The 27,569-nt window shown below is 39.2% G+C and overlaps 3 protein-coding genes across 18 annotated transcripts in view; 1 reads left to right on the forward strand and 2 right to left on the reverse strand.

The window, feature by feature from the left end:
* FUBP1 (far upstream element binding protein 1) overlaps positions 1-10,477 on the forward strand; it is a 34,371-nt gene extending 23,894 nt beyond the window's left edge. For 4 of the 5 annotated variants that reach the window (XR_001523071.3, XR_001523067.3, XM_015635974.3 and 1 more), the window contains one exon: positions 9,367-10,477. Coding sequence is in view for 2 of the 5 variants with exons in the window: in XM_015635974.3 (XP_015491460.1) it covers positions 9,367-9,384 (18 nt within the window). In the remaining 3 variants the exon portion in view is untranslated. The remainder of the gene's footprint in view (positions 1-9,366) is intronic. The other variant, XR_001523070.3, reaches the window with a different exon arrangement.
* NEXN (nexilin F-actin binding protein) lies at positions 1-22,748 on the reverse strand. Of its 8 annotated transcripts, none has more exons than XM_015635987.3 (14): positions 22,581-22,743; positions 15,865-15,942; positions 14,615-14,806; positions 14,392-14,473; positions 14,158-14,306; positions 12,716-12,757; positions 11,414-11,602; positions 11,161-11,334; positions 8,655-8,840; positions 4,526-4,726; positions 3,016-3,237; positions 1,738-1,923; positions 793-1,150; positions 1-688 (listed from the first exon to the last, which is right to left on the reverse strand). In XM_015635987.3, exons 1-14 carry the CDS (start codon positions 22,683-22,685, stop codon positions 675-677), a joined length of 2,178 nt encoding a protein of 725 aa, XP_015491473.2. In that variant the 5' UTR covers positions 22,686-22,743; the 3' UTR covers positions 1-674. The 8 variants fall into 8 exon arrangements, with proteins under 8 accessions (XP_015491473.2, XP_018863162.1, XP_015491472.1 ...); XM_019007617.2 differs by having other exon boundaries at positions 4,526-4,723; positions 22,581-22,742; XM_015635986.3 differs by having other exon boundaries at positions 15,865-15,946; positions 22,581-22,664.
* A 1,457-nt stretch (positions 22,749-24,205) lies between these two features.
* Positions 24,206-27,569, reverse strand: part of MIGA1 (mitoguardin 1) — a 35,774-nt gene continuing 32,410 nt past the window's right edge. For 3 of the 5 annotated variants that reach the window (XM_015636273.2, XM_033516536.1, XM_033516533.1), the window contains one exon: positions 24,207-27,461. In XM_015636273.2, coding sequence (XP_015491759.1) covers positions 27,243-27,461 — 219 coding nt within the window. In that variant the 3' untranslated portion in view covers positions 24,207-27,242. Of the gene's footprint in view, positions 27,462-27,569 lie in introns of all 5 variants that reach the window. The other 2 variants (XM_033516535.1, XM_033516534.1) reach the window with 2 other exon arrangements.

A 27,569-nucleotide genomic window follows, 5' to 3' on the forward strand; every position in this document is an offset into this window, starting at 1 on the left:
TGTCACCGCCTGTTTCTGTGTCATTTAATCAATGACAAAAAATCACAAGTTTTACAAGCAAGTGTTGGTACTTTGAAGACTATTACAAACCTAAAGGAGATTGTTCTTCTTTGAGATTATCAGCTGCATAGGTTGATCAGAGCAGAATATTTTCAGTGCAAGCCCATTTTAAAGCAAAAGAGGTTATGCTCCTTGAAATAATTGTGAGCAGTTACATCATCTTTTATTCTTTAAAAATAGTACACTTGGGTTTTTGAAAATCATCAGTAAGTGTTTCCTTTGCCAGTTCAGTGCCTCTGGATAAAGCAAAACAGCTTAAATATTCAGTGCTCATGCAAGATACACCAATAGATTTACATTACTACACAAGTTTCCAGATCGTGTATTCAGCTTTATTCTGTTACACCAGAGTTGGTCTTCAGATGGTGGAGCACTATGATAATTCAGCTTTTTCCTTCAGTTGGTCTTTCGTACATTGATTTTTTTATTCTTAGCCTTTGATACTAGTTTGTGCTTTGAGTAGGGAGCTCTCGCAATTTGAAGGGTATATTCTTATCTCTTGCAGGAATGACAAGTTAATGCACATCCTTGCTTTCTTTAGTTGGCCCCATCAGAGAAAGAGATGATGCAGTAAGAAAGTTGAGGGGAAGAAAGTTTCCAGCTAAAGTAGAGCATTAGTAGTCATCAGCTAGAAAACAGAAAAAGGATTAAGAAAGACAGGAAGTTAGATTTTCATGACAGAAAAGAGGCAAGAAGACTGAGATTTAAGCAGATTAAAATGCTAGCTCTTACTTTCAATGGTGAGAATACAGGTGCTAGCAGCTGAGCCTCTGTTGTTGACTGCTTTACACATGTATTCCCCTTCATCTTCTGGGAAGGTTTCTGGCAAATAAAGGCAGTAGGTTTCTCCTCTTTCAATATATTGATAGTCCTCAGAGTCCTGCAACATTTCCCCTTCAAACCACCATGTAACTTCAGGTTTTGGTTCTCCAGTAATTTTAACTGTAAATCTCACAGGCTCGCCATCAACAACTGATGTGTTTTTCAGTGACTTCTTGAACCAGGGAGCTCCAGATCGAGCTTGATCCTCATCTTCACAAGTAGCACCATTAATAATGCTTCCCTCTTCTTCTTCTTCCTCTTCCCTTTTCTAAAAATTATTTTAAAATAAGTTGATTTAAAATATACAAAGTGGCAATAGCACTATGACTGCTAGTGATAAATGTTTCATTACAAGTTACTGTGTTTCTGAGAAGAGGAAATTCCACATCTGTCCTCAGTACATAACAATGCACCCAATCTGGATATGCCATAGGCAGTAAAGTGCATTTTAATGAGGCTGGAATGTTGGTGTAAATTACAGGTGTGAATGTCAATTCCATTTTCAGAGTATTCTCAGGATGTCATGACCTTTCTTCACAATGTCTCATATTCTTCTGCAAACGTTCAGGGCAGGTTGGATGGAGCTTTGAGCAGCCTGATCTAATGGGAGGTGTCCCTGCCTACATCAAGGGAGTCAGAACTAGATGATCTTTAAGGTCCCTTCAACCCAAACCATTCTTTGATTCCATGGAGAGTTATGTGCAAACACCAAAAGCAATTACATTATTGCAGCAATTCCTAGCACCTGCTAGAAGAAGTAAAACATTCTTTTTGTATCTGGTAGTGTTGCCTACAGTGGTAATTAGAAGCTAAGTTAAATGACATGACTGGAGAATATTATTTTACCATTTATACCTTCTGTAATGCTGCATCAATTTCTTTTTGTTCAAACTGCATGCGTAGTAATTTCTGTTCCTCAATCCTCCTCTGCTCCTCTTCTTCTCTGGCTCTTGCCATTTGCTCAAAACGAGCCTTCATGTTTACTTTGTGAGTAAATGGAGCCTCAGATTTCTTGGCTGGTGTCACATCTACATCATCATCCTTGGAAAACAATAATTAAAAACAGGGCTTAACTATTATTTATTGGCTTAGACATACATGCAATAGTAAAATTAGTTTTGTGTTCACAGACTTTTTTTTTTTTTTTTTATAACTGAGCAAAGCCACACAGAGGCCTGGTTTTTTTTCAGAGGATTCTTTGAATGTAGGGTAGGTCTCCTAATACTTCATCCCAGGGATAGGACAAGATTTGTGCAAAAGTAATTTCAAAAATGATAGGTGAAAAATATTCCTGAAGTTTTATTCATATAGAAGTTGAGTACTTCTTGGCAATTGTAAATCCTCAGTGATTGGAATTGTATGCTATGGTGTTAGCATGGGTTCAAGACCTAAAATGCCTGACCTTATGAGAATAGTGAGTGTCAATGATTAAATTAAAAGCTCACAAATGGGATGGGCTTTATGCTGATGCTGAAGTGAGCCTTGTGGAGAAGAGCCAGAATGCAGCTCAGATAAGGCTTAGTACTGTTAAAATATTACATTTTGTCACTAAAGTTCACACTGAATTTACGGATTACAGACCACTTTGTTAGTGGGCTACACTGATAGCTCCATTTCTTGTTTCCCCTTTGAAACACTGATGGTTCTGGTCTGAAGTACAGACAAGTAGGCACCCTCCTCTGCTCTACCTTGAGGAGTGAGTATACCTGACAGAGACTTGATCTTCAAATGGTATTGTATGGTACTTGAACTTTTTTATTCTATTCATGTAGTGGAGAATGAATTAAGAGTTCAGAAGGAAAAGCAGTTCAAGAGATGGTTAATAGATAATTCTCAGATATGGATGTTTTAAGCCCTCTGGCTGTCAGGTTTCAGATGAAAATGGTGAATTGTATGGGTTTGAGTAGAAAAGCAGAACTCTGCCTGACCAAATCACTGATAATAAAGTGGTGCTGTTTCTTTAAGGGGCGTTGAGGTTGTGATATCCTTAAGCATCCAAAGGAGGGAACAGGAAAGAGAGGAAAACATAATTTTGGAAACAGCAAAATTTGATGAAAGCAGCAGTACTGTTCACTCCTGGATCATTAGTGTGCTGGTTAAGTAGATCATTAACATACACAGAATGCAACTTACCTCTTGAAATTTTTCAGCTTCCCTTTCTCTTATTTCTTCATCCATTGCTCTTCTCTTTGCTCGCTCTTCTTCAATCTTCTTCTGTATTTCTTCTTGAGACAATTGTCCTATTTTTTCAAACTTGCTTTTTAAGTTCTTTGCCTGAATAGAACCACTTCTTTTTAGCTTTATCAATTCTTCATACTCTTTGCTTAACTCAAAAGTTTCAGACTCTTCTTCCAGCTGTTCAGAAATTACAGAATTGTGTGAGATGGAAAATGCCCTCATTATTTTTCTACCCATTCTCTCCCCAGAAGGTATAATTCAATACATTACAGTTCTGTTACTTGAAATCAGTAGAGAGGCCTTTCTCCTGTAATTCTTTTTCCTTGCTATCTCATGAAGAATGCATTTGTGTCATATCTCAACTAGATACAGATTTTAAAACACCTTGCTTGAATATGCCATTTGTTCAAGGGTTGCTGTCAATAAACTGCCCTTCATGGACTGGGAAAACCAGACACAGACCAATACAAAAAAACTTAATTAACTGGTGTCCAAAATCCACCTCTACTTGCTTGCAGTAAGATATGAAGCAATTTGTTAAAGAATACTGCCTTTCAAATATTTTTATAATCCAGTAAAAAGTAAATGATATTTCAGGATGTCATGGCTGGAAAAGAAAGGGCAGTTCTGGATCCTGTAGTCAAACCACATCTGAGCTGTAATTACTGATATTTTTCTCCCTCCTTTTATGACCTCTGACTGATTGTAAAGATGTACGTGCATTTTAGCTGGATGTCCCTGTGTCTCCCTGCTTCCCCAGGATTAGTTGAGACCATTACAAGCTAGAGCCATTGCTACTTATTCGAGCTTGGCTACAAAATTAAATAATAAATTAATGTCATTCTCCAACATTCAAAGGGGAAGAATAAAGAATTGCCACCCACAGCCAAACTGAAGTGTGAAGTTCATGAATGAATGTTTTAAACATTTGGGATGTAAAGCAGATTTTGTGTGTGATTTTTAAAATCAACTGTGACAGTCTTCAAACCCTTGATAACACCAGTTATAAAGAAGTTGAGCCTACTGTATTTTTTCTCATTGGGTAGCACAGTATTTCTCTAAGGAAAAGCAAGAATTTTGCCCTTTCCTACTGCTCTTTTTGTATTTTCTTTTGGGAACTAGATATTTCTGTTCTCCAAATATCATAAATATTATCTAATCATTTTAGTAAAAGTCCAGAATTTTCAGAAATTACTGCAAAACCAAATTACAAATTTGGAACTGTACTTACTTCAAAGGGGGCAAGGGATAAACACATTTTCCTGGTAGATTAGTGATAAACATGTTACTACATCCAATGTTTTAAAAATGAGATTTTCTGGTTTTCTTTCACTTAAATGTGTTAACTTAAAATTTCTTTCAACAGAATTTTTCTTTCCAGTCTTAAACTTTGAGATTTTAGTAATGAAATGATACATTTTATTTTTATTCAGAGCATGCTGAACATATAGTTTGATGTACAAACCTCTCCCATTTCTTGTCTCAGCTGTTGAAATTCTTGCCTTTCCATTTCTAACTTTTGCCTGCGCTCTTCTTCTGTGCGCCTCTTTTCTTCTTCCATTTTTTGTCTTAGCAGCTCCTCAAAATTAATTTCCAGTTTACCAGGTATGAGAGATTCTTGAGAAAAGGTTTTAAACATTTCTGGTGATTCATCATCCAGCACCTGCTGGAAATTCAGAGCATTAATTATATCTGTGATGAAATCACAGCATTGTTCAGACACTTCTGGTACATGAAGATAAGCAACTACTTTGTCATATGTGCCCCAGCACGGGAAGGTGCACTGTGCCAATGTGGGTATTCTTCTAAAGGTGTGGGAGGGAGTGATTTGGGGGGTTGTATTTTACTTTTGTCACAACACTAAACTTTTAAAATTAAGGTTAGGTGGTTTTTTAAAATGTAGTATTTTCCCTCTGCGGCAGGAGGATGTCCTCCAACTGCACCTTTAGGACCTGAAACAATTAGTTCTTGCTTACTTCAGAGTGTTTGTGTTTAAATGTCATTGCTCTTAATGCTGAAGCACGCTTATCTGTAATCTTTTCCTTAAGCAATCTGAATTGTATTTGTGTTCTAAAGCAGTATTAGTATTCCCAGTAAGGATAATGGATAACAGAACATTCACAAGCTCTTCTTTGTGCACAAATTGTTTATGCTTAGTTATGCAGCCAATTTATTGGTTTATATACCACTGGCAAGGGTTTCCTCCTTTCCCTGTCCTTGTCTGCCTTCAGAGCAGGGTTAGGCTTGGTTGGCATTAGGAGCAGGCCTATCTTTTAGACTAATTTGTAAGATAGTAGGGCCTAGGAAAGGTAGTTTTCATTACTTCCAAAGCAGGAAGTGCAAGAACTAATATTTTATCAGACTAAATGTGTTGGAAGTACTAAGATACAATGCTGAACACTACAAAAGCAGCCAGTAGTGAAGTGAGTTATGCAGGAATTTTAATCTAAGTTTGTGATAAAACTTACATGAATATATGTTTGTGCATGTAACTACATAAACTTACTAACAGAGATTGTCTCAACAGGAGTGTTCTGTAGGTAAAGGTGAGGTGAGGTCAGGCACTGATGAGATACTGAACTGGGGAGTGATGAGGCTTTTGGCACTGCTTAGTCAGAACAGGTTTGAAAAGCCTTGTGGCAAACATGGGAAAGCTCAGTGTGGCCAGTTGGAGGCATTCCCAACAGCAGTAATCAGTCAAATGATAGAAATAATTAAAAGAGCAACATTTCCATTTGAGAAAGTGCTCTATCTTCATAAAGGGACATTTCTATAAGAGCCTTTGACACTACTTCTGTTTACTGCTGCTTACTGCTACTGTAACCCACACCTTTCTCTGCTGTTGGTGTCATCTTGGTTCATACCACACTCTTGACCTACTTTGCCCATATCCTCTTTATTTGCCACAGTTCTTTCAGTAGTTTTTTTGCCAAATCCCACTCAAAATCTGCTATTCACTAGAGATTTTACTCAGCTTTTCCCTCTAAGCTTACAATTGGACTTCAGCATCACCATTCCTTCCATTCTTCATTTGTTTTGTGTAATATGAACATATTGAAATTGTGTTATAGAAAAGCGATGTCAAAAACCCAAGCTGTGAACTCTTACCTACAAAAACAATGACCCATTTTAGAGGCTACCCATAACTAAATTAGCAAAGAAACATGAAAATACCATGCTAGTGATACATTAGTTCATAAGCTCATCACTTCGAGAAGATACTAAACCTAAGTGACCACAAGGAGTGTCAATTCAAAATCTGCCCACAAGAGTTCAAAAGCTGTGCATGGGAACAAGCACTAGCAGCTGTCTCTGTACTTCTGACTTACTAAGTTACAAAAAGACAGTGAGCCAGCTACTCCCTGGTTAAAAACCACAAAGATTTAGCTGAGTTTTGTGATGTACAAAACCTTTGTGGTTACTTCAGTAAATATTTTAGCCATATTTTGTGAAATTAGGCTGTGCTTTTTTTTTTTTCTTGCAAAGTGGAAATGGTTGGTAGTGAGGAACATTCATGTAACAATCATGGTTTGCAGCACAGTCAACAAATATTCAGAGAGCAAACAGGGAAAGATTTATTATTATTATTATTATTATTTGTGCTATGACAGGTTGTTTTTGCAGTCTCTCTTAGAAAAAGATTGATGGAGGTTAAAGTCAACTTCTTCAGTGTAGAAGTGATCACACTGATGCTGGGGAGCATGGAAAAAGCACAACGAGAAATGTGAAATAGGGAGATCCAGAAGGAGGTGGCATTTGTGTTTTCCAGCCACAATACTAGCATTTCTCTGTGTTTATATGTCTAAAACTAAATTGAAAGGAATGAACATTGAAAAGTTCCTGGAATAACAGTTTAATGTTCATTTTTACTGCCTTTGAAAGAGAGGACTTTCATATTTTTCAATATTTTAGGGCATATCTTCATTGTTGCTACATTTTGTAGCCATGGGAAATAAGGAAAACGGGGTTATATTCTGTTACATGGAGTAGAAAATGTAGCCTTCATATTGAGGGTGCTGCTTAACAGAAAACCATGAAGTACATAAATGCTGAAAATACCTTCCAGTAATTTCTTTAAATTACAGATCACTTTCACTGTCTGCAGGTAGAGCAGTCACAGGCTCTGTGCTGCATCTGATGGATTAAACCTTTTGTCAGTGAGATTTTTCTTTCCTGGACACTCAAGTTTAGGCTCTTGCTACACCAAGGCCAAGAAAAGACTTTCTCAAGAAAGCAGGATAGAACAGAAGCAGCACATACTTTCTGTTCTTCCTTTAGTTCTCTACTGCCTTTTCATAAAAACTGTAGTGGCAGAAGTCTCCAGTAGCATTCTTTTGTTGGTTTGAGGATATTAAGTGGCTTTAAGTTCTGTTTTCCTTCTTTGGAGATACAGATAGACACTATTTTTCAGTACAGTATCAAATATAAATTCACATTGTAGCTTCTCTAGGTAGTCTTTCAGTAAGGCCTTGTCTTTGGCCCAATTTCCAGGCAGAGGGAGTCCTGCCAGCAGTACCAGTACTCACAAGTATTACTTTGAGTGATTAAGAAAATATTGGGCATGCAGTTGGTCTTTCCAAGTTCAGCCACAGAGGATGCAGGAAGATGCTACCAGGTGCCTGGGTTATTCCACAGTTCTGGACTTGCAAGTCCTGCCCTCCCTTTTGAAACAAACAGTGCTTTGTTCTAGCTTATATTTGTGTAATTTAATACTGTATTTCCTGATATCCACCAATAAATAACTGGCTTATATCCTGCTGAATCTTGAAATGGTTGGAATAAATATGAAGACCACAGTTAAAAGCTCTGCTCTGGCACATTTTTTTTAAAAATATAAATAATAATTGCCAACCTCTGAAATCAGGCATCTTTCTGTGCTTTCAGGTAGTCAGTCAGTCCTAAGCCCCTGAAAATTTGTCTCTGGTATAATCCTAACTCGAATTTTAGAAGTCCTTGCATATGACAGAAATCTGTATTTGTCAATAGAAGATAATATTATAAAGTGTTCTAATGGTAAATACCACAAGTTATTTTTTGTTTTTCTCTGAACAAGCATTAAAAACATCAGGTAGCTGTGTTCAGCCTTTTAGTTTTTCCTCCCTAAAGAGCCACAGATGACTGGAAGGTTCATACTTGCAGTGAGCATTTTTCTACAATGCCATTAACTGTGCTTTAGTAGCAAGAGATGATTGGGGCATACCCTGTAGAGGTAGGAAAATAAACTTGGAGCTATATAAGAAATTTCTCTTCCCCAAAAAACCCAAAACAACAAAGCCTTCTTGTGGAAACATTTTGCTTCCCAAGTATGTTGCATCTAGCATAATTGTACCCACCAGATATAATACCTGATTTTGACTAAATTACCTGAAATCCTCTCTAGGCTGGCTGTGGGGAGGGATTATTCTCTGATGATTTTTGATAAATGAACTTGACTAGTTTACCCCATTACCTTTTAATAAATAGTAAAGTGAACTAATTAATGGAGTTGAAGCATGTATTCCTAATTTTATTTAAAATTTTTTTTTTCCCCACAGTTTCTTTCCAGATCAAGATTTAAGTAAAAATTAAATTTATGCTAAATCAAAATACCATACCATGTTTTTCCTTGCTTCAGCAAATGCTCTTTTCTCCTCTTCTATGCGTCGTCGTGCATCCTCTTCTGCTTTCCTCTTTTCCTCTTCTCTCCTCTGTCTTTCTATCTCCTCAAAACTGAGTCTGAGTTTACCAGGGCGGAATTCTTTAACAGTATTTTCAGATTCTTCATCAGCACCTTCATTTATCTTAAGAGAATAGGGAGAGGAAAACATGGAAAGTACTTACCCAACCAGAATATTCTCTTTATAGTAAACAAATACACTGTTCCTTTCTGATCTTTTATAAATACTGTTTTTTCCTTGGGGGAAAATAAATGCATTAAGAGTTAGGTTCCTGTGAAAAACATTTTAAACTTTGTTTTAGCCAGGGGAGCAAGAAAAGAAATTTTCAGTATCCTACATGTAGCTTTTAAAATTTTTTAAAATCTGTTGAGTGTATAATTCAAAGAGCAGTGCGTTATCAGGAGGAGGTTGAACAGTTAAGTACATACTTTATGGTCTCTTTGTTGGATCATTTATTGTAAATCACTCTCTATTCTCTTTATTTACATCATGTCCATAGATGTTTATACCATCAAGTCTTTTGTTTGTATAGAAATCACTTTCATCAGTGCACCAGTTAAAGAAATGCTGTACAGTCTTATATCAAAACTGAATCGGTTAGCATTTTGCTATTATTCCAGACTGAGATTTTTGTTTCTTTTCTTTCTAGACATTTAATCATCACTGAAGGAATTGAGATACTCTGATCTCTTCGCTATAGCTTCTCTGCAGTGAACACTTACCTGCTCAGAGAAGCCTGTGGTTTGCAAACTGCAATCAAGAACCCATTTCAGAGGACATCTCAGAGTACTTTTATCTGTTAATGGAGGAAGTGGACTGGGAGCTGTCAGAGTACTGATAATCCAGATCTCTATACTGTGAGCAGCCCTGGGACTGGTATGTGGGGTAGCCCATTAAGGGAATTAGAGAAATCTTTCATTTGATATTTTTAAGGGAAAAAAAAAAGAAAAGAATTGAAGGAAATTAACTGCTGAATTCTTAAGAAAAATGTTTACTTCAAATTTTGACAACCACTGGTCAGCAGGTACAACTTCATGTTAGAAAGTTTCTTTGGATGTGGAGAAATTGTAAATGAATTCATATTACTTGATAAAAAATGCATAAGCATAAGGAAGAGAGATGTGAATTAATCTTCAGAACATCTAAGTGATTTCATGAAGTTCACTCTCCTTCAGTTTCTTTGCTCTTCTCCTTCACTGGAATTCCTTGCCCAGCCCCAAACAAAAAAGAATAAAATGCGTTACTGACATAATGGCAAGGTTATTGGTGTGAAACAGCAGGGATTTTTTTGGAGGTGGAGATAAAAAAGTAAACTATAATTTGGGTATCTGCCTAAACTTAGAACTCTCTCAGTATGGACCAGTTGGGAATTTGTATGTTTCAGCTTTCTAGAAGTTCTGTGTTGTTGGTTTTGTTTAAGTTTGTTTCTGTAGAATATAAATGTCTTGAATGTTTTTGAAATATAATCAAAATAGTGATCTAGAGCTGTTTTTCCAAGACTGTTCATGCATAATTATATTCTGTTAAAACTAGCAAATTTCTATAAATAATATTTTCCAAGTTTTTATGCAAGATTAAAATCTCATTTCTTGTTAATCTTGTGTGTATGTGAATTTTGTATTTGAATTTAGAAAGCCATAGTGATCATGATGGTACAGGGGAAATGTATAAAAATACAGAACTTTAAAAATGCTATTGGAAATGGAGTATGGAAAAACAAGGAAATACAGAACTACACTATCTGGTTATCTTAGGTTAAAGCTAAGTGTATGATTTCTTCAATATGATCAAAGAACAAACTGTAGTGAGGTCTTTTTATAGGTGATCTAATGTAACTCTGACTTATGATAAAGAACACATCTGAAGGCACTTTGCAAAGTAATATAAAACAGGATCTGTGAGCAGCATTTCTGACAAATTGAAGGGACTTCATCTAGTAATTTATAGTATGTTGTACATACAAAGTATGTACATACAAAAGAGCTGATTTTTTTTTTCCTTTCTTCATAAGAGGAGAGTTGTAATTGATGAATATTTCTATCACATTTACAAATAAATATGGGATAAGAAATAGCATTCTGTTACTGTGGAATGTTTGCATCCAAAACTGAACTATCTGCAGCATTACTTCAGAAGAAAACAGCCACTCATCTTCTTGAAGGCTTACAGTTTAAGGTATTACAAAGTGTAGATGAAAAATCTACTAAGTTGCTGACAAAATCAAAACACCTGTATTTCTTAGGTTTACTAAAAGAATGTCTAAAAGCCAGTGTGGTAACTGATTTAGAACAGAGGTCAAAAATGTCTTTCAGAAACTCATTTCCAGACTCTTAACAGCTTGAAATAAATGTAAGGAATTAGAAAAAAGAAGAATCGCATATAGAGGAAAAAAAATAACAGGAAATGTGCAAATTCTGTGCCAACATGAACATGTATGTATTACCATTTGCTGCCTGGCTTCCTCAAAGGCACGTTTTTCCTCTTCCAGACGCTGTCTTGCTTCTTCCTCTGCTTGCCGCCTTTGATTCTCCTGTCTTTGTCTTTCCAGTTCTTCAAATGTGACTTTCAGCTTACCAGGAGACAGAGGCTCTTGAGTTTCACTGCTTTCATTTTCACCCTGTGTAAGAAGAATGAAACAGTTGTATCTTAAGCCAATAATTAACTACTATATAGGTATTTTTGGATGTCTGGTTTACCTTGACAAATGAAAGGCACTTGGGTTCCTTAAGGAATTGGTTTTGTTCCTCATATTTTAGCTTCATTTCTTCATCCTGTGTCTTTATTTGTTCTGCTCTCTCCTTTCCAGTGTTCTCAGAGATTATCTTCCTAGGTGTCCTGGTGCTTTTTACAGGCACTACTGTAACTAGCAGTGAATCATCCCCTTCCTGTCCAAAAAGATATGTATTATATTTTCATGAAACTTGACTTCTAGATAGATTCATTTCTATGAACCTGCTGTTTTAACCTGTGTTAAAGCTTCCAAAAGATTTACTTGTATTGAATGTTACCCACAAGAATAAATCCACCTGCCTACAGCAGTCACTAGTTTTCTCCTAATATCTGAAGAGCATCAAGACTGAATTATATTTGAAACATAATGGCTGGCAAACTTTATAGATTTTCATTAAATGTTAGCCATAAAAGCTCAAGGTTTGGAAAAGAACAGGTGTAATTCTGAATCCACAGCAATTGTAACCACACTCTACTTCCAGTTTTCCATTTATTATATAAATGATAATAAACTGCAGCTGGAATAAGCCAATAGCTCAGCACAGAAATATGTAATTTGTAAATTCTAATACGTAATTTGTCAGGTACAGTAATTGTTTTTTGAAGGATGTTGCTGCTCCAGCTCTATTTTTACAGCTTATTTGCCAAAACATAATTTACCCATATTTTTACCCCCATCAAATAAGTTTAAACTGAGGAATTTGCCAGTTTAGTTTTTGCTTTCCAAAACTGTAGTAGGAGTGTGATTTTCTTGTGTTAGTGAAAGACAATAGGACCTTTGGACTCATCTTCTTGAATTTAAATATTTATTTGCAAGACTTAAAATTAAAACCCATATGGTATATTAGTGAAAAAAAATTTTAAAAGTTAACTGAGTGAGGTGTTCAAACATCTGTGTATTGTCAGAATCCCCCTTTAATTTCAAGTTTAAGGCAAAGAGCTTTTAAGATAATTCTTTGCAAGGCCAGAGGACTTAAAAGAATCATTCCAAATATATAGCAAATAATTCTGGTGGCTTTGATTATTTACATTTTAGATGGTTTTAACTAACCACAAAATATTCATAGTTCAGGCTCTGTTTCAGACTTCAGTATATTGATTTCAAGTACAGAGATAGTTCCATATATGTTAAAAATTCGTTAGCTCCTTGGTTGAACTTTAATGAGGTATTTGTGTGCTGTTTTCTAAGTTTTCCCAACCCAAATTACAATTATAAAACAAAGTGAATAAAAATGTAGGTGAACATTTTTTTAAAAAAATCTGATTACCTCAGCTGCTGATTCAGTTCCCGTATTGTTAAAGTCATCAATCTATTAAATGAGAATTTCATATGATTACATTAATTTGGCTCTTTGCCTTAGAGTTGCAAACACAGAACTGGAAATACTTTTTGTATCAGTGCTATGTATGTAGCACGTAAATTCACGGAGATGGTAATGACCAAAGCTCTGTTGGAATACTTCAGATAGGTCAGCTTGTCGAGGAAGAGGCAACAAGACATAAAACATCCCACACAAAGTCTGCTAAAGCGCTTTCAACACAGTGCTGAACCAAGAACAGTATTGAGATGTCCATTCTTCATTTATATATTCCAGAATTGCATAAAAAATTATAAAAATTTAAAAATCTAAAGCAAAGTCATTGATTATTTCTGATGCAAGTGACATTCCCCTCATCTCCTGAAAAAATGTCCTAATCCCTAGCATCTCCTAATGCTGTGCTTGCTTCCTATGGTGTGCCTATGTTACAGCCTAAAATTAACGTACTTTTTAAAATTCTACGTGTATGGACTTCTGCCTTGCAGGGTAGATAAAATAAATGCTAGATACAATGCCAATTAAAAGTGCAGTTTTAACAATGTTAGAAGTTCTACTAGGAAAGACTATCCAAAAACTGACTTATCCTATTGCAATAATTACAGCATAGCACTACTTTTCATTTCTTACAGCAAATTCAAGCCTAAATTAAGCACTACTATCATTTGGTTAAATAGGAATTTGCATATGTTTTTAGTCTTTAATCTATCATTTAAATGTTTACTCTCACTGCAGTATTTGTAACACTGAAGAAAACTTGCAAAAGGAATTAAGTTTCATATCCCTTCACAGAATTCTACAAAAGACAGGATTTGCTTTATTAGCATCAACAAAAGTTGGAGTCTGTTCATATACATATATATTTTTATATATATATACATATATATGCAATGATGATTCACAAAATGGCAAAGGAATAAAACATCACCTGGATCTTAATTATTTATTATTTTATTGCATTACTGTTGTCTCATTTTTACCTGCCATTGGTGTTTTCTTACTATTTCTTGCTTGCTTTAGTTCATGTATCACTGAATTCTATTCACTAGCTTACAAGCAAGGGTTATCTAAAGCAAGAGTTTATAAAATACAAGAAACATTTTCAGATTATTTTAGTAAACTCATATGCATATGACCAAAATTTGTGCCTGGTTCCTTGCAGGTTTATGCCTGCCCAGTTTCATCTGCAACTCAACTTTAGAGCTTACCAGAAAATTGTTACTGTAATGACACGAAGACTCTCTGAATATTATATCTCACTTCCACCCCACTGAGCATCTCCCATGTAAATCTCTATTCTGAGAAATCTTAACATCAAATCTTTCTGATCAATACAAAACATTTTTCATGTTGCTTACAATTACATCCTGACTGTTGTGATCAGATGAACATACCTCCTGTGCCTTTTTTGCCAATTCTCTTTGTATTTTTCTTTTCTCAATCATGTCTTGTTCAATTCTGCGCTTTCTTTCTTCTTCTGTTCTTTTTCTTTCTTCTTCTTGCCTTTGCTTCTCCATTTCTGCAAACTTGCCTTTAACGGTTCCTGTGGACATGGAATGCACAGCTCAACAGTTCCATCTAACACTTACCCAGAGAATTCTGTGCCCTTAAACCTGGGCCTCTCTTACCTATGAGCTTTGGAACATAACCCTTTTCTGTTTTAGATAGTTTGGTGTCATCATCTTCATCAGATCCAAGCAGTTCTTTCATCTGGTTGGTGAAACACAGAATGTAAACTCTCTTTATAACTTAGATGAAATCCCACTATTATTGTCTTAAAATAATATTAATAGATTTTCAAAAACAATATTAAATATTAATATAACACAAAATATTAGCAAAGAAAATAACCTCCTGCTTTCTCCTGTTCCATTCTCTCTCTCTAACATATTGTTCTTTTCTTCTTTGCTTTTCTTCTCTAGATCTCCTTTGATTTCTTTCTTCCCTTGCTTTCTGCATAGCTTCAAATTTATCCTTTACATCACCCTTGTGAAGCTTGGGCACATAGGACTTTTGGACAGGTTTAGATGAAGAAAGCAGAATCTTGGTGAGGATATAGAAGAAATGAAGATAAGAAAAAGAAAGGTGAAACAGATGGACAGAAATATTCTGATAGATTGGATTAGAAAGAATGTAAGAACTTAAAACAAGTGCAGTTGAGATTATGAACATTTTTGTGCCATGAGCCATCATCAGTTAAGCATAATTGTATTTGTTCATTAATTGTCATAAATACTAAAATATCCAAAACAATATTCAGCATTATATTAAACTATTAGATACACATTTTTATTGTTGCTTTCAATCTTAAGCAGTCACCAAAGAGTCTCTGCCCCTAACATTTAAAAGAAATATAAAGACATAGATGCATACCTATGGGAGTTTTTCTGCAACACTTCAACAGCCATCTATAGTTTTTAAATAAACAGTGGTATTTCTTAATTTAAAACTTCCAATACATTATATGCCTACTTTTTTATTATCTAGAGAAAACCAGGAGCCCAATGATTCTATGTTACCAAGTGCAAAGATAGCTGGACTATCCGGGCTCTGATGCTGATACAGCAAATGGACACTTCTTTGCCAAGGATTACTCTGCAGATGTAACAGAGTAACAAACACCAAAGGTTCCCACTTCCAGAACTATTGTGAAGTTTTTCTTTTTACAGTGATTACAACAGGAATGTTCTCAATAAAGTAATACTGAGAAAACTGGCTAAAAACATGCTATATTTCATATTTTTCCACCTATACCAGATGTTTTTTGTTCCAGCTACTCAGTAAGTCTGTGTAGAAGAATAAATATTTAAAGCCTAATATATTTACAATCAGACGTAAGTGTTGCCCAGAATTTTGCCACCAACATTTAAACCTTCTTCATATTTCATTGCATTTATTTTCCCCTGCTCTTTCATTTCTCCTAAAAAGAATATAATTCACAGGTTCCATCAAATCGTAAGCTACTTAACAAGCCCCCTTACGTTGTCTAAAATAATAGCAATACCAGCAGACTTTCAGTCTTTTACAATTATTTGTAATTATAACTTGCAAGCATCAGTTGTAAATTACATTGCCTTGATTACTTTAAAATTGGTACATACCTCAGTTTTCTGTGCAATGTCATTCATGGTTACTGTGTTGTGCTCTGCACCTGGTATGTTTAAGATGGCTTTCTGTTTCTACCTGAAAGAAACAGTTGTAGTTACATTTCTTTCTTTTCCTTTTAAATGATGCTTTAACCATCTTCCTGTAAATAAGTTGCATAGGCTGAAATTGATGTATCATAATTTCACTTGGTCCTCTGGGGCTTTTGAAGACATGAATAGGTTCTAAGTATGCCACAGTAATTAAAAGAACAAGCTTATGATTCACTATTCATGCTCATAACTCCTCTATATAGTCCTAGATATTGGGTTCTAATTTCCATTTTAAAAAAACGAACAGTAACAACTTGGAGCCAGACTCTGGCTGCTCGGGCTGCTTGTTGCCAAACCGCTGTTCCCGACGCTGGTGGCAGCACAAGGAAAGGCACAAGGCAAAGCACAAGGAACGTCCCGCAGCTGCAGCCCGAGCTGTGAGCGGCTGCGGGAGCTTTGCCGGAGCTCGGGCCGGGAGCCGCTGTTTCGCCTCCGTGCGGCTGCACAGAGCGGGGAGAGATGGGCTGGGGGAGCTCCTGCGGGTCAGGCACCGCTGCAGCTCCGGCCCTTCACACAACACACAACCTAATGCTGTCCCCTCTCCTAGGGCTGTTCTCCAAGCCTTTATAGAATTGTGTTCTGGAAATTGCAGAGCATTTTTTAGAAGAAAGTTGCTATAAATCTTAAAGTATGCTGTATTTACTAGGAAACTAACAAAAAGACACTTTCTCTTCTTTTTTTTCTTTGCTGTTAAGCTTCAGGTCTGTCAGAGCTTGTGGAAGGAAGGAAATCATGATGTGACTCCAGCATTACTGCTGTCTGTATTTTATTTATCCTCTGAGTCCCAGGAAAGCCTTAAATCTCAGTGTGCCAAACATGGTGCAAAAAAGGGGCTCAAAGATTTTAAGCAAAAATGCTGGAAAAGCAGCTTACCACTGGAAGAGTTCTCACTTGTGGTTTAGAGGAGCTGAAGTCAGGGATTTTCATGATATGGAAAGTTAAGCTCTTATTTTTCAAATTCTCTAACTGTTAATTGCAAACAGATTATAAACACAGAAATATGTAGTTTTAAAGATAATATTGAGAGTTATTTTCATGTAAACTCTTCAAAAATACACCAATATCAGCAATGCTTACTGGCACTGCTGTATTACACAGATGGAGTGGGATTTTTAGAGATCTTGGGACATTTTTCCCAATGAAAGGAGTCACAACATATGAAACAAGAGCATTTAGCTACCAATGTTTGCCTTGATTTAGAAATTCTAAACTCTTCAAATTTGGCTTCAATAGAGATGTCCTGGAGAGCATCTCCAGGTGTTCCCTTTCAACAAGTAGAAAGTCACACCACCCCTACCCCACTCCTTCACTTGTAGACAGATAGGAATCCAAGACATTTCAGTTTCTCACTTGTGAACACATAATCACTAAGTGGCAGTTCCTATTGAGATCGTTTCAGATCAGCAATAGCATGTAAGAATTGTGTGGAGTCTAGAGAGGCAGATAATTGCATCAGCATTCTGTAGCCTCAGAGTCCCTATAGGCTTTACCATCCATTTGTACACTGCAGGATTTACATGTCTCTGTAAGCTTTAGCTGACTTCTGTGCATTTCGGTAAAATCCCCACTGTGATCAGTATAACCTTAAAACTACTTCAACTATTTTAACTTCCTTATTTCTATAAGCAGGTCTTAGAGAAAGTTCTCTGTTATCTTCTGCTAGTCTGCTCTTTTAATGGCTCCTTCCCCACTTGGGGCTGGCAACCTTTAGCCTTGTACTTAACATCCAACAGCTGACTCAAAGGTTTACTGCAGAAACACATCAGGAAACAAAGGAATGTCATGAATTGGTGCAATCCTTGCACTGAAGTAACCTGTGGGACACAGAGACCTTTTACCCTTGACACGGGGCTGGAGCAGAGAAGACTCAAAGATAATCTGTCACAAGAAATTCCATTTCACCTCAGTGCCTCAAGGCAAGGTTACCACTAATCTTGAGCACAGCAATGTACCCCATGGATAGGGCTTCATCTTGAAGTCTTTCGAAAATTGACTCTTCCAAAGTCTGGTTTATTATGTGCAATTAATTGTAAAAAGATGATGATGTTCATTATTCAAGACTTTGTGTTAAACCTTTCTGATAGCTCAAATTACCTGAATGTCCTGACAGTGGGATAACAAATCTGAAATTTTCCTTAGAAGTGCGAATGTTGGAAAAAGATTTTCTTTGGAAATTCCTGCTGTCTGAACTTCCAAAGTAGTGCCAGTCCAACAGGTTGTGGGCCTTCAAGATGGCAGATATGTTTCTGCCATTTGGAATACTGCCATATCTGCTATTACTTTAGGCTACTTTCCAGTTCATTGGCATCACTAATATGTTTGAAGGTTAGCCAGCTGGCTCTAAGGCATTTTGCCTCTGCAAGTCATCCTACCTCCACCTCTGATGCTAAAAGATATTGATATAAAGCACCAGCACATTGCTAAACATGATACCACCCATGTTTACACTTCCATCCCTCTCCATGCCATTAAACCTCGAGCAGGACCAGCAGCTGGACCCTGCCTCAGGCACCCCTCAGGGCAGATGAGTATTTCCCAATAAAAGTAATCAAAATATTTAAGAAAAAATAAGCACTTCTTGAGTTTTGGGTTGGGTCTGTGAAACAGTGACAGCAGCTTCAGAAACAAGCACTGGGGACTGAAGCTCCTTTCTATCTGCCTCACCATCAGGAGAGGGTCACAGTCAATTAATTGGTGCTGAGAAAACCCAAGTGGTTACATCAGGAAGTCCTGACACCTACAAACTGTGGAAGAACAGTGCCTTCCTCATCTGCCAATAGCTTTGCAGAAGCATGCAGTAATAGATTTTCCAACCCAAGAAACCCTGACCTACTAATTCCCTTTTGAGATGAGCTAGTTATATTAAATTGTGCATTTATATGTATGTATTCTTGTTTGGTATTTTCTCAGAGTTCATCTAATAAAAGCAATTCTTATTTTTTGAGGCAACACAAGCCTGCCTGTTTAGTTGCTTCCTTCAGAAACTATTTCTCCAATTACAAAGCTGTCCAATCTTAATATTCAGTCTTATCTTTTCTTCTATTTCCCAAGATGACATACCTCAGCAGAGGCTGTAAGAGTTCCTCATTGACACTTCCAACTCAAAAAAATCTCAGATGATAATTTTGAACATAACCATGATCAAAAAACAAGTTCAGCTTCCTACCCTTTGTCAACCCAGTCTCACCACTCCAGCATTCACCTGAAAATAGTGTAATTTTTTTTCTCTCCATATTTTATCTTTCCTACAATTAAATTACATATATTTCATAAAGTTAGTCTGGTGTTATGGGTTCTATAATGAAAGTACCAGACTGCAGGGTCCCTTTGAAAGGTCCACTCCTCAAGAGAAATTTAACCTGAATCCAGTGATCGATGGTCCTACCTCTGGAGTTGGAAGAAAAAGAAAATGCCTTTCAACTTCACTGGCTGTAATACAGAGAGGGATCTCTAAGTTCAAGTAAAAACACAATACAAAACCAATAATGCATAGGAAACCAGGCAACAGATTAGAAATATTCTGTAAAAAAATAAATTACTGCTTTCAAACATCTTACACATTTACTGTAAATGGATAAGCAGTCACCTCCAATATGCCTTGATCTTTTATGATCATAGCACTTTTTCAGCTTTTCATGCAGCCTCTCTAAAATCTTATTTGGGCAAAAAAAGTCAAAAAAGAAAACTATTAAGGGGACACAGAAAGTTTGATGGTTCGAGTCCCAAAATCCATCTCCTTAAATTTAATTAATTTCCATTTCTGAAAGCAGGTCAGAGTACTCAATTGATCAAAAAAAAAGTTGTGTAGCTTTAACCAGATTAAAAAATTAAAAACCTTCCCATAAATAATAAAATTTGCTTTCTTTAAAAAAATTCTTATTTTTCAAGGGCATGATAAACATCTTCACATGAGACGGAAAAAATACCAGCATTTCCCTGAACTGAACACTTTACAATAGGAGTATGAAGTCAGGACTTTAAAAAAAGGTCCTGTTCCTCTGTGATTTCTCCTTTTGGGAGGCCCCCTCTCTCCTACTGCGTACTGTGAGTTATAAATAAGCCCTTCATGGCACAGTCTAAGTTACGTTTACCATCTGTCTCCTCTTTGTGATCCACTTGCAGGGAAGACTCCATTATATAAGAAAACCAAAGTGTGAGAGTTGGAACTCACTGCTTGCAGACAAAGCACCAAGCAGAGGCAAGCACAGCCCACAGCATCAAAATATTTAACAAAATATTAAACAGAACTGGAGAGAGGCGGGAAATGGTCATCATTTATGTCCTCCCCATAACTGGTCTGGAATGACAGTACCAGTTGTTGTACCAAATTACAGATACTGAAGTAGATACTAAAATTATCGTGCATAGGGGAAGATCCTGAGCTGGCATCAACCATCAGCTCCACTGAAGCCAGTGAGTTATGACAATTAATACCAGCTGTCTAAACTTAACATTTTGTATAAATACAAAATGCAAAACTACTTCCACTCACTTCATTAAGCCTTTATAATTAAAGACCAAAATGCTTACCAACAAGTGACCCAGATAATTTTTCATACACAATCTTTTCCTCAATCTTTGAATTTATCACACTTCAACATTTATTGAGAGTCTTATTTTGTTGTAGATACTCCTTGCAGACAGTGTGTTATTTGTAAAAACATACATATTATAAAGGATGCCTGTGTTTTACACAGCTATAAACACTCCTAATGCAACAGTGCCATTCAGCCCGACTGTTAAAAAAGTGTACAAAGGGTCTGTTGATTCTCTAGTCTCTTCTACTATTATGGGGTACACAGGCTCCAGAGCAAACATAGTGGGGATTCAGAGACTGCTCTGGAAATGGGGAAGTCCTGCTGTGATCTTCTGGCCCGTGATTCCATGTTCCATGGTATCTGCTGATCCTAATGGAAGTGGCAGTAATTGTGAACTGAGGTCCCCAGGAGAAAAACCAGGATATTTTGCCACACACCACAGTTCTCCATTCCCCGCTGTGTCACATCAGCTGAAGATGAACCATGTGCTTTGACTTCACTGACAGGACTTCAGTGATCGAGGTAATACAAGTAGTGGCCATGGGGCGCAATTGCAACTTGTATCTTCCCCACTGACAGGACACAGCCTTTCTGCCTCTCAGAAATGCTCCTGGCCAGCTCAGACTGAAGCAGGGTTGGATACCCACAGTAGTCATGGCTGGAGCTCTGCCTCTGCCACAAAGGAGAGGTGTCCAGGGCTTCCTAGAGACAGGCTGCTCCTTCTCCTTGAGCAACCCTACCCCACTGGTGGTGCTGATGCCTGTAAAAGCTGGATTATGTGTACCACCTTCACCTGAGCAGGTACAGCTGCCTTCAGTGCACAGCAAGGGGAACTCCCATTGCCTCCTGCACTGCTCTCCCAATGCCATGAGCTTTCCCCACCGCCTCCCCACAGCCTGCCTGACCACGGCTCTGATCCTCCTTAAAGTTGAGTTTCAAAGCTGGATAACCATATAAATGTTTGCCTGACCTCTTTCACTGAGAAAACTACTCATCTAATACATTCCAAATGGAGTCAGAGAAAGTATTCCTTACTAATGTCTTAAACCATCTACCCAGCTCTTTTATTTCACCAGACTGTGCTTTCTGCATATACCAGTCATATTCTTATACTTCTGCATGCTCCTTAATTGATACATTTGGCCCTCCTGTAAGACTAGTTATAATTCATCTTTTCATTTCATTGGACAATTTTCAAGGAGATCTAATGTTTCTTAAGACCTGAGATCTAAGGTTAAGAGTACTACATTTTCTACCCTACAGCCATTTGCTGATTAATTTTTGAAATTCTAACATGCTTCATTAAACATGCTTTTTTCGATATCTGTTGGCTTAAAAGAAGCCCTTATTTACCTAAAACAGACGTGATAATAACTAATCCGCAAGCTGTTGCAGAAGCCAAATATTTTCTTCCAAGCCGCTTTCTTTTATAGCCATCGCTTCAGAGCGAAGCAGAACCAAGGGATGCACTCACTATGCCCTCGCTGCTGAAGACCACCCCAACAAAACTGAACTCCTCCGCGTGCAGAGACACGCGGTTTCTGAAAATCAGGGATCTACGGGATTTTCAGCTAACTTTTATAAACCGCACATCACCCACCGCGGGTCCCTCACGGCAGGGCGGGACAGCCCTCCCGGGCTCCGCGTCCCCCGGGCCGCCTCGGCGGGGCCGGGCGGGCAGAGCCCCGCGCACGGCAGCGACTTCGGTTAAACCGCTGCGGTGGCGCCCGGCCCGGCCCCGCGCCCTGCGGGCCCCGCTCGGCTCTGCCGGCACCGCTCCCGCACGGCTGCGGCTCCACCGCCCCGGGCGCTGCCCCGGCCCGCGCCCTCCCCGCCGCGGCCGCGGTGCGAGCGGCGGCTGCCCCGCAGTCCTGCGGGCTGTGCTCGGCCCGGCAGCCGGCGGAGCGGAGCGGCTCCCCGCGGCGAGAGGAGACGACGCTGCCGCCGCGGGTAGCGGGCCGGGCGCCCCAGCCCCAGCCCCGCCGCACGCCGGGGCAGCGGGGCCGGCTGCGGGCGGCGGGGAGGGGAGCGGGGCGGGGGGCCCGAGCCGCGCCGTGTCCGCGGCGGCGGAGCCGCTCTTACCTGCGCGCTGCCCGCGCTGCGGCTCGGGGCGCTCCGGCTGCGGGCGGGCTGCGCTGCCGAGCGCCCCTTGGCTGCGGCCGCCGCTCCGCCGCTGCAACTTTCCATAAAAGTCGCGACGCGCGCCCGGCGCCCGCATTCCAGGCGAGCCCCGCGCCGCGGCAGCTGGCCCGGCCCGGCCCGGCTCGGCTCGTCCCCGGCCCTGCGGCTCGGCGTGCCCGGCCCCTCGTTGGCCGCGCGGGGGGCGCAGCCAGCCAGCCCCCCTCCCCGCGGGCAGCAGCCCGGCCAACAGGCTAATTTTGGGCTGGAAGCAGCACCGAGTTATAAATAACCGGGGCGGCGAGGCCGCCGCTCTGCTGCGCGTCCCTGGCAGCGCCGGCCCTGCCGCAGGACAGCGGGCGAACGGGGGCTCCGGCCCGGCGGGGCGCGCCGGGACCCACCGCCCGCAGCCTCCGCCCGCTTTCGCCCTGCCCGCGCCGGTCCCGAGCACGGCGGCTGTTCCCGGCCCGGCCCGGAGCTCCCCGGCCCGGCAGCCGCGGGTCAGCCCCACTCACCGCCGCCGCAGCCCCGGCGCGCCGCTCGCCCCCCGGCCCCGCATGCAGGGAGCGCTCCGCTGCGCTGGCTCTGCCGGCCCGCGGGGTTTTATACCTACGGCGGCCCGGACCCGGCTCGGTTAATGGCACATGGAGGGCGATCGACTAATAATAGTAATGTGACAGTTCGCTGATGGAGCGGGGAGGAATCTCCCTAGTGCCAGACTGCGAGAGGCAGAGCGCGGTGGCTCAAAGCAGCGCCTGTCGTTGGGAACTTTGCAAAGCGGAGGCAGAAACATAGTTTTATTATATTTGAATACCCTTCTTTTCCTGCTTAGAGATGATTTTTTTCCTACATGTTCAGTTCCAAGCTTTCTAGCGCAGAACTTGCTTCTTCCTATCTCTCTTGTATTGTGTCTGTCGGACTGGAGCCTAACTTTGAGCTGGGTTATCACCATTAGGACAATAACCACTTGACCGTAGGCTGTGCAGATCCTAACCACGGCCATCAAAGCTAAAACACAGAAGACGTTTTGCCTTTCGAAGGACAGAGCGGGCACTTTCCCCCAGTGCCACGCTCGGGGCAGCCGCACTGAAGCGCGGGGGAGGCGTCGGGGCTCCGGGTGCCAGGGACCCACCCGCCTTCAGCAGATGGACACACACAACGCACAGAACAAATCTGGGCAGGTCAAAGCACGGCTACACGGGCCTTCTACAGCAGCAGGGGTTAGACTCTTTATGTCCTCTATTTCATTACTTATATGACTCCGTAAAGGAGGTCTTAATCCACAACTGGAGCTCAGTACAGCATTTTGGCTTGGAAATAACCCTGAAAAAATTTGTCTCCTAAAACCAAGTAGAGAGACAACAGCTTGGCATAGAGCTGTATGCAATGACATAAAAAAGCTGTTCCCATTCAGTATTTTTTCATTTATACAGTACATTTTGTAGTAGTTGTTCTTTGTCGGTTTCAGGCAGTGAACTCCAGTTTCAGGATGACTAACTGGTATCAAAATTCCTCCCATATTAAATAATTTTGCATTAGATTTCAAGAACTGTGCAAATTCAAGTTTCAGATACAGTTATGTGAGCAACAGTTGTTTCACTGAAATATTTTATTTTATATACACAGCTGCAGTTCATTTAGGCAATAGAAAGGTCACAAATACTCTTACTGACACTTGATTTGACACATTTACTTTGATAGAAACCAAACACTACAAAAAGGAAGAATAATAATCATTAAGAACACATTTAAAGTAAGATTATTATTACAACTAAATTACAAATGATATAAATATTTGATTATTTATAATCCCTATGCATTCAACATTTCTAATCTTAGGAGTACCATTATGGCAGAAGAGGATGTCTTTTAAATTTAGTTTGTTCTTATTACCATGGAAAGTATAATTCAAAACTATCTAAATTTAGACACTACAAACTAAATTCCGAGTCTGATTATGAATTAACTAGAGTAGAACTGCATCATAATATCACTGCTATGGTGCAGCTCTGGCACTTGTGTTTGCAGAGATGGTGCACTTCTGAAATTCTAAAGCCACACGGCCAGTTACCAACAGATGTTCTGTGCAGCTGAAGGTGAAGGTTGTAGGAGGAACTGATTGCAATTCTGTGCTGCAGGGAGGGAACCATCTCCCATTTAAACTTCCATCTCTCCCTCTGCAGTTACATATTCAGAATAGATGAATGCTTTTCAGAAAAAGATCAAGAAAGACTCAGAGATCAAAAGCCTTCACACCTGTACCTGCACATTTTCCTGTCTCTCTATTCCCTTCCTTTTTGGTTTCTTTGCTGTTTCTCAATCAAGTGTTTGGTGGTGGCATCTTACAAAAACCAGATCCTGTATTTCTTATTTTGGATAGGAAATACATTGGTTCAATTTGCAGTCCAATTCTGTGGACTTCTGAGAGCTCTGTGAGTGTATGGAAGTGCTCCTGTTTTAAAGGACACAAATGCTTAAGCCAGATATTATGAAGTTCTTCCCCATTTTCTAAGTAGTTTGGTGTTTGCTTAGACCTTTCTTATTCTCTGTTTGAAACAATCCTTTTGCTTTTGACAGAAGACCAAGTTTCCAGGTTTTACTTTTTTTCCAACTGTCTGGAAACATTTATAATCTCATCTGCAATTCTGTTTCCTCAAAAGATTTTTGTAAATAATATGAAAATCTCGATATACCTTTAATTCTGTGAAAAAGTGCTTTTCTGTTTCTCTGTGACATATGTTAAGGTATCATTTTCTTCATACCATTTTATCAGACCAGACAAATCACAGCAGACACTTTCCTCTGTTACCTAGAGGTCATACATTTGCTATAGAATATGCAGAACCCCTATTCTGTTCCTTCTACTTCCAGCTATTCCTATTGATTATGAACCCAACAAGATGCCTTTATTGTTCCATATAATTTCTTTCATAACTTGGAAAAAGCTGCCAAAATACACATAGCTTAAGCAGATTTATCTGCTCAAAAGTTAAGTGAGGTGGGTGAAAAAAACTTCTCATGCCTGTATTGAAGACACATTGCAGAGAAAAAGAATACAGCACAGAGGATGGTGCCAAGCTCAGCAAGTTAAATGGTGGAAATAGGCCAAGAACAGCATTTGGAATTTCTGTTTTATTACATATAGAGTATACTCTATTTTGTTAAATAAACTATAATCAGTTGGCATTTCAGACAAGTAATATGACACATTTTCATCATTTTTTGTATTTATCAAATGAGTAAAACAAAGGAGCAAAATGCTGGCTTCAGTAAAATCTATAAATTACACAGGCCCTCCTTTTGAATAGCATCCTTTTGGGTTGTGTTTGACATGAAAATTGAAATGTTTATAGTCAAAGTTTGTTTTGATATCCTAGATTTTAACAACATGCTTCTCAAGTATCTGAATATTTGGAATTACTCTATAATTACTCCATATTTCTTGGCATGAGATTGATTCTTGTGGGCTGGCTTTGTGTGGCAAAGACATGTAAGTGCAGTTTTTTAGGAGCCTAAACTAACTGTGAAGCATTGCTTCAGTTGACAGAAATTCAAAGATTACAGCTCATCATTATTTATCACCTCTGGAACAGGAAAAGCCATTGCTGCAAGGTGCCTCATGCTCATGTCTGACGTTCAGGGTTCCATGGCCTGAGCCACAGTTTTACATTGCACAGAGATGGCCACAATTGCTTAAATCTCCTCTTAAACAGACACCTGACTTGCCACAAAGAAGGGAGGAAGACACAAATTACTAAATTATAAAACACTGCCTTCAATTCTGTTTCATGATTAATAAATCTTATCATACATACATATTTAAAAATATATTTTGAAATGCTACATATGAACTGAGAATAATATTGGTTCATTTACCACCATATTGAGTGGCAATGGTATTAGAACAAGGAAGTTTTAAATTAATTGGCAAAGCTAGTATAGCTTTTCAAATATAAATAAGTATTTTAAAACACCTCAGTGATGTTTAGATATTTTAAACCAAAATAAAGCAAAAATTGCATACTGGCAGTCATTCCTGCCCAAATGGTGCTTGCATTTCCTGCACTGCTCCATGACACTCTAGTACAAAATGAGTGCTTACACCCACACAAATGGAACTCTGGGGCAGGGGCAACGTGTTCACTTCTGTGCGTGTGATTACTTTATTGCACGTGTCACATGAATCAGAGACTGCAGATATCCCAGTCAAAACACCTTCTAGATCTAGACACCTAATGATTTGGAGACTCTGCAATGAACATTTTGTACTATAAGCTTTTAAAGGAAACAACTCCATCAGCTTCGCTTACGACTTATTTGTGCAAAAGTACAGTATTTCATAAATAAACTTTACCCGAATATTACAGAAAAAAGCTTTGGGATACACGAAATATTAATACAGTGACAGCTGAGCTGCAAAATGAATTTAGGTATATACAGGAATAGACTCCCCAGTTCTTCTCACAGACGTACATTTAACCTCCCTGAGTCCTTTTCCATACTTAGCAACACGATGCATTCCCAGATGCTTGCTCAGTAACAGCCACAGTAGGTTCAGCACTAGAGAAAAGGGTGGAAAAGAGCACATCAATGTGCACTCCCTGTCACTTGCCAGGGATTTTTAGCTTACTGTACTTTAGCTTCCAGGAGCCCACTGGTGATGACAGGCCCGTGGCCACTCACGCAGGCCCCGACGTGTCTCAGCGAGTCTGCCCCCAGATAGGCCAGCAGCAGCTCCGTGTGGCGGATCAGCAGCTGGGTGAGGTCTTCAGCCAGGCTCTCCATACTGGAGTACCTCACCTTTTCAAAATCAAAAATGTCTTTGAGGAAGAAAAGCACTTGATCCTAGTGGGGGAAAAAAAAAGGAAGAACTTGTTTTCAGTTACAAGAGGGAGAAAAAGTATGCAATGCTAACAGCTCTTTCTTTACCATGTTCCCTAAAAGCATCCAATT

This window comes from Parus major, chromosome 8 (genome assembly GCF_001522545.3).
Source record: "Parus major isolate Abel chromosome 8, Parus_major1.1, whole genome shotgun sequence".
Classification (NCBI taxonomy): domain Eukaryota; kingdom Metazoa; phylum Chordata; class Aves; order Passeriformes; family Paridae; genus Parus; species Parus major.

Coding starts and splice junctions, on each gene's coding strand:
- NEXN (XM_015635987.3), bottom strand. CDS start 22,685: ATGGAAAGTTGCAGCGGCGGAGCGGCGGCCGCAGCCAAGGGGCGCTCG. Junction 14,474..14,614: donor GGAACAGGAGAAAGCAGGAG/GTTATTTTCTTT, acceptor TTCACCAACCAG/ATGAAAGAACTGCTTGGATC. Junction 12,758..14,157: donor TGGCAAAAAAGGCACAGGAG/GTATGTTCATCT, acceptor CTCATTTAATAG/ATTGATGACTTTAACAATAC.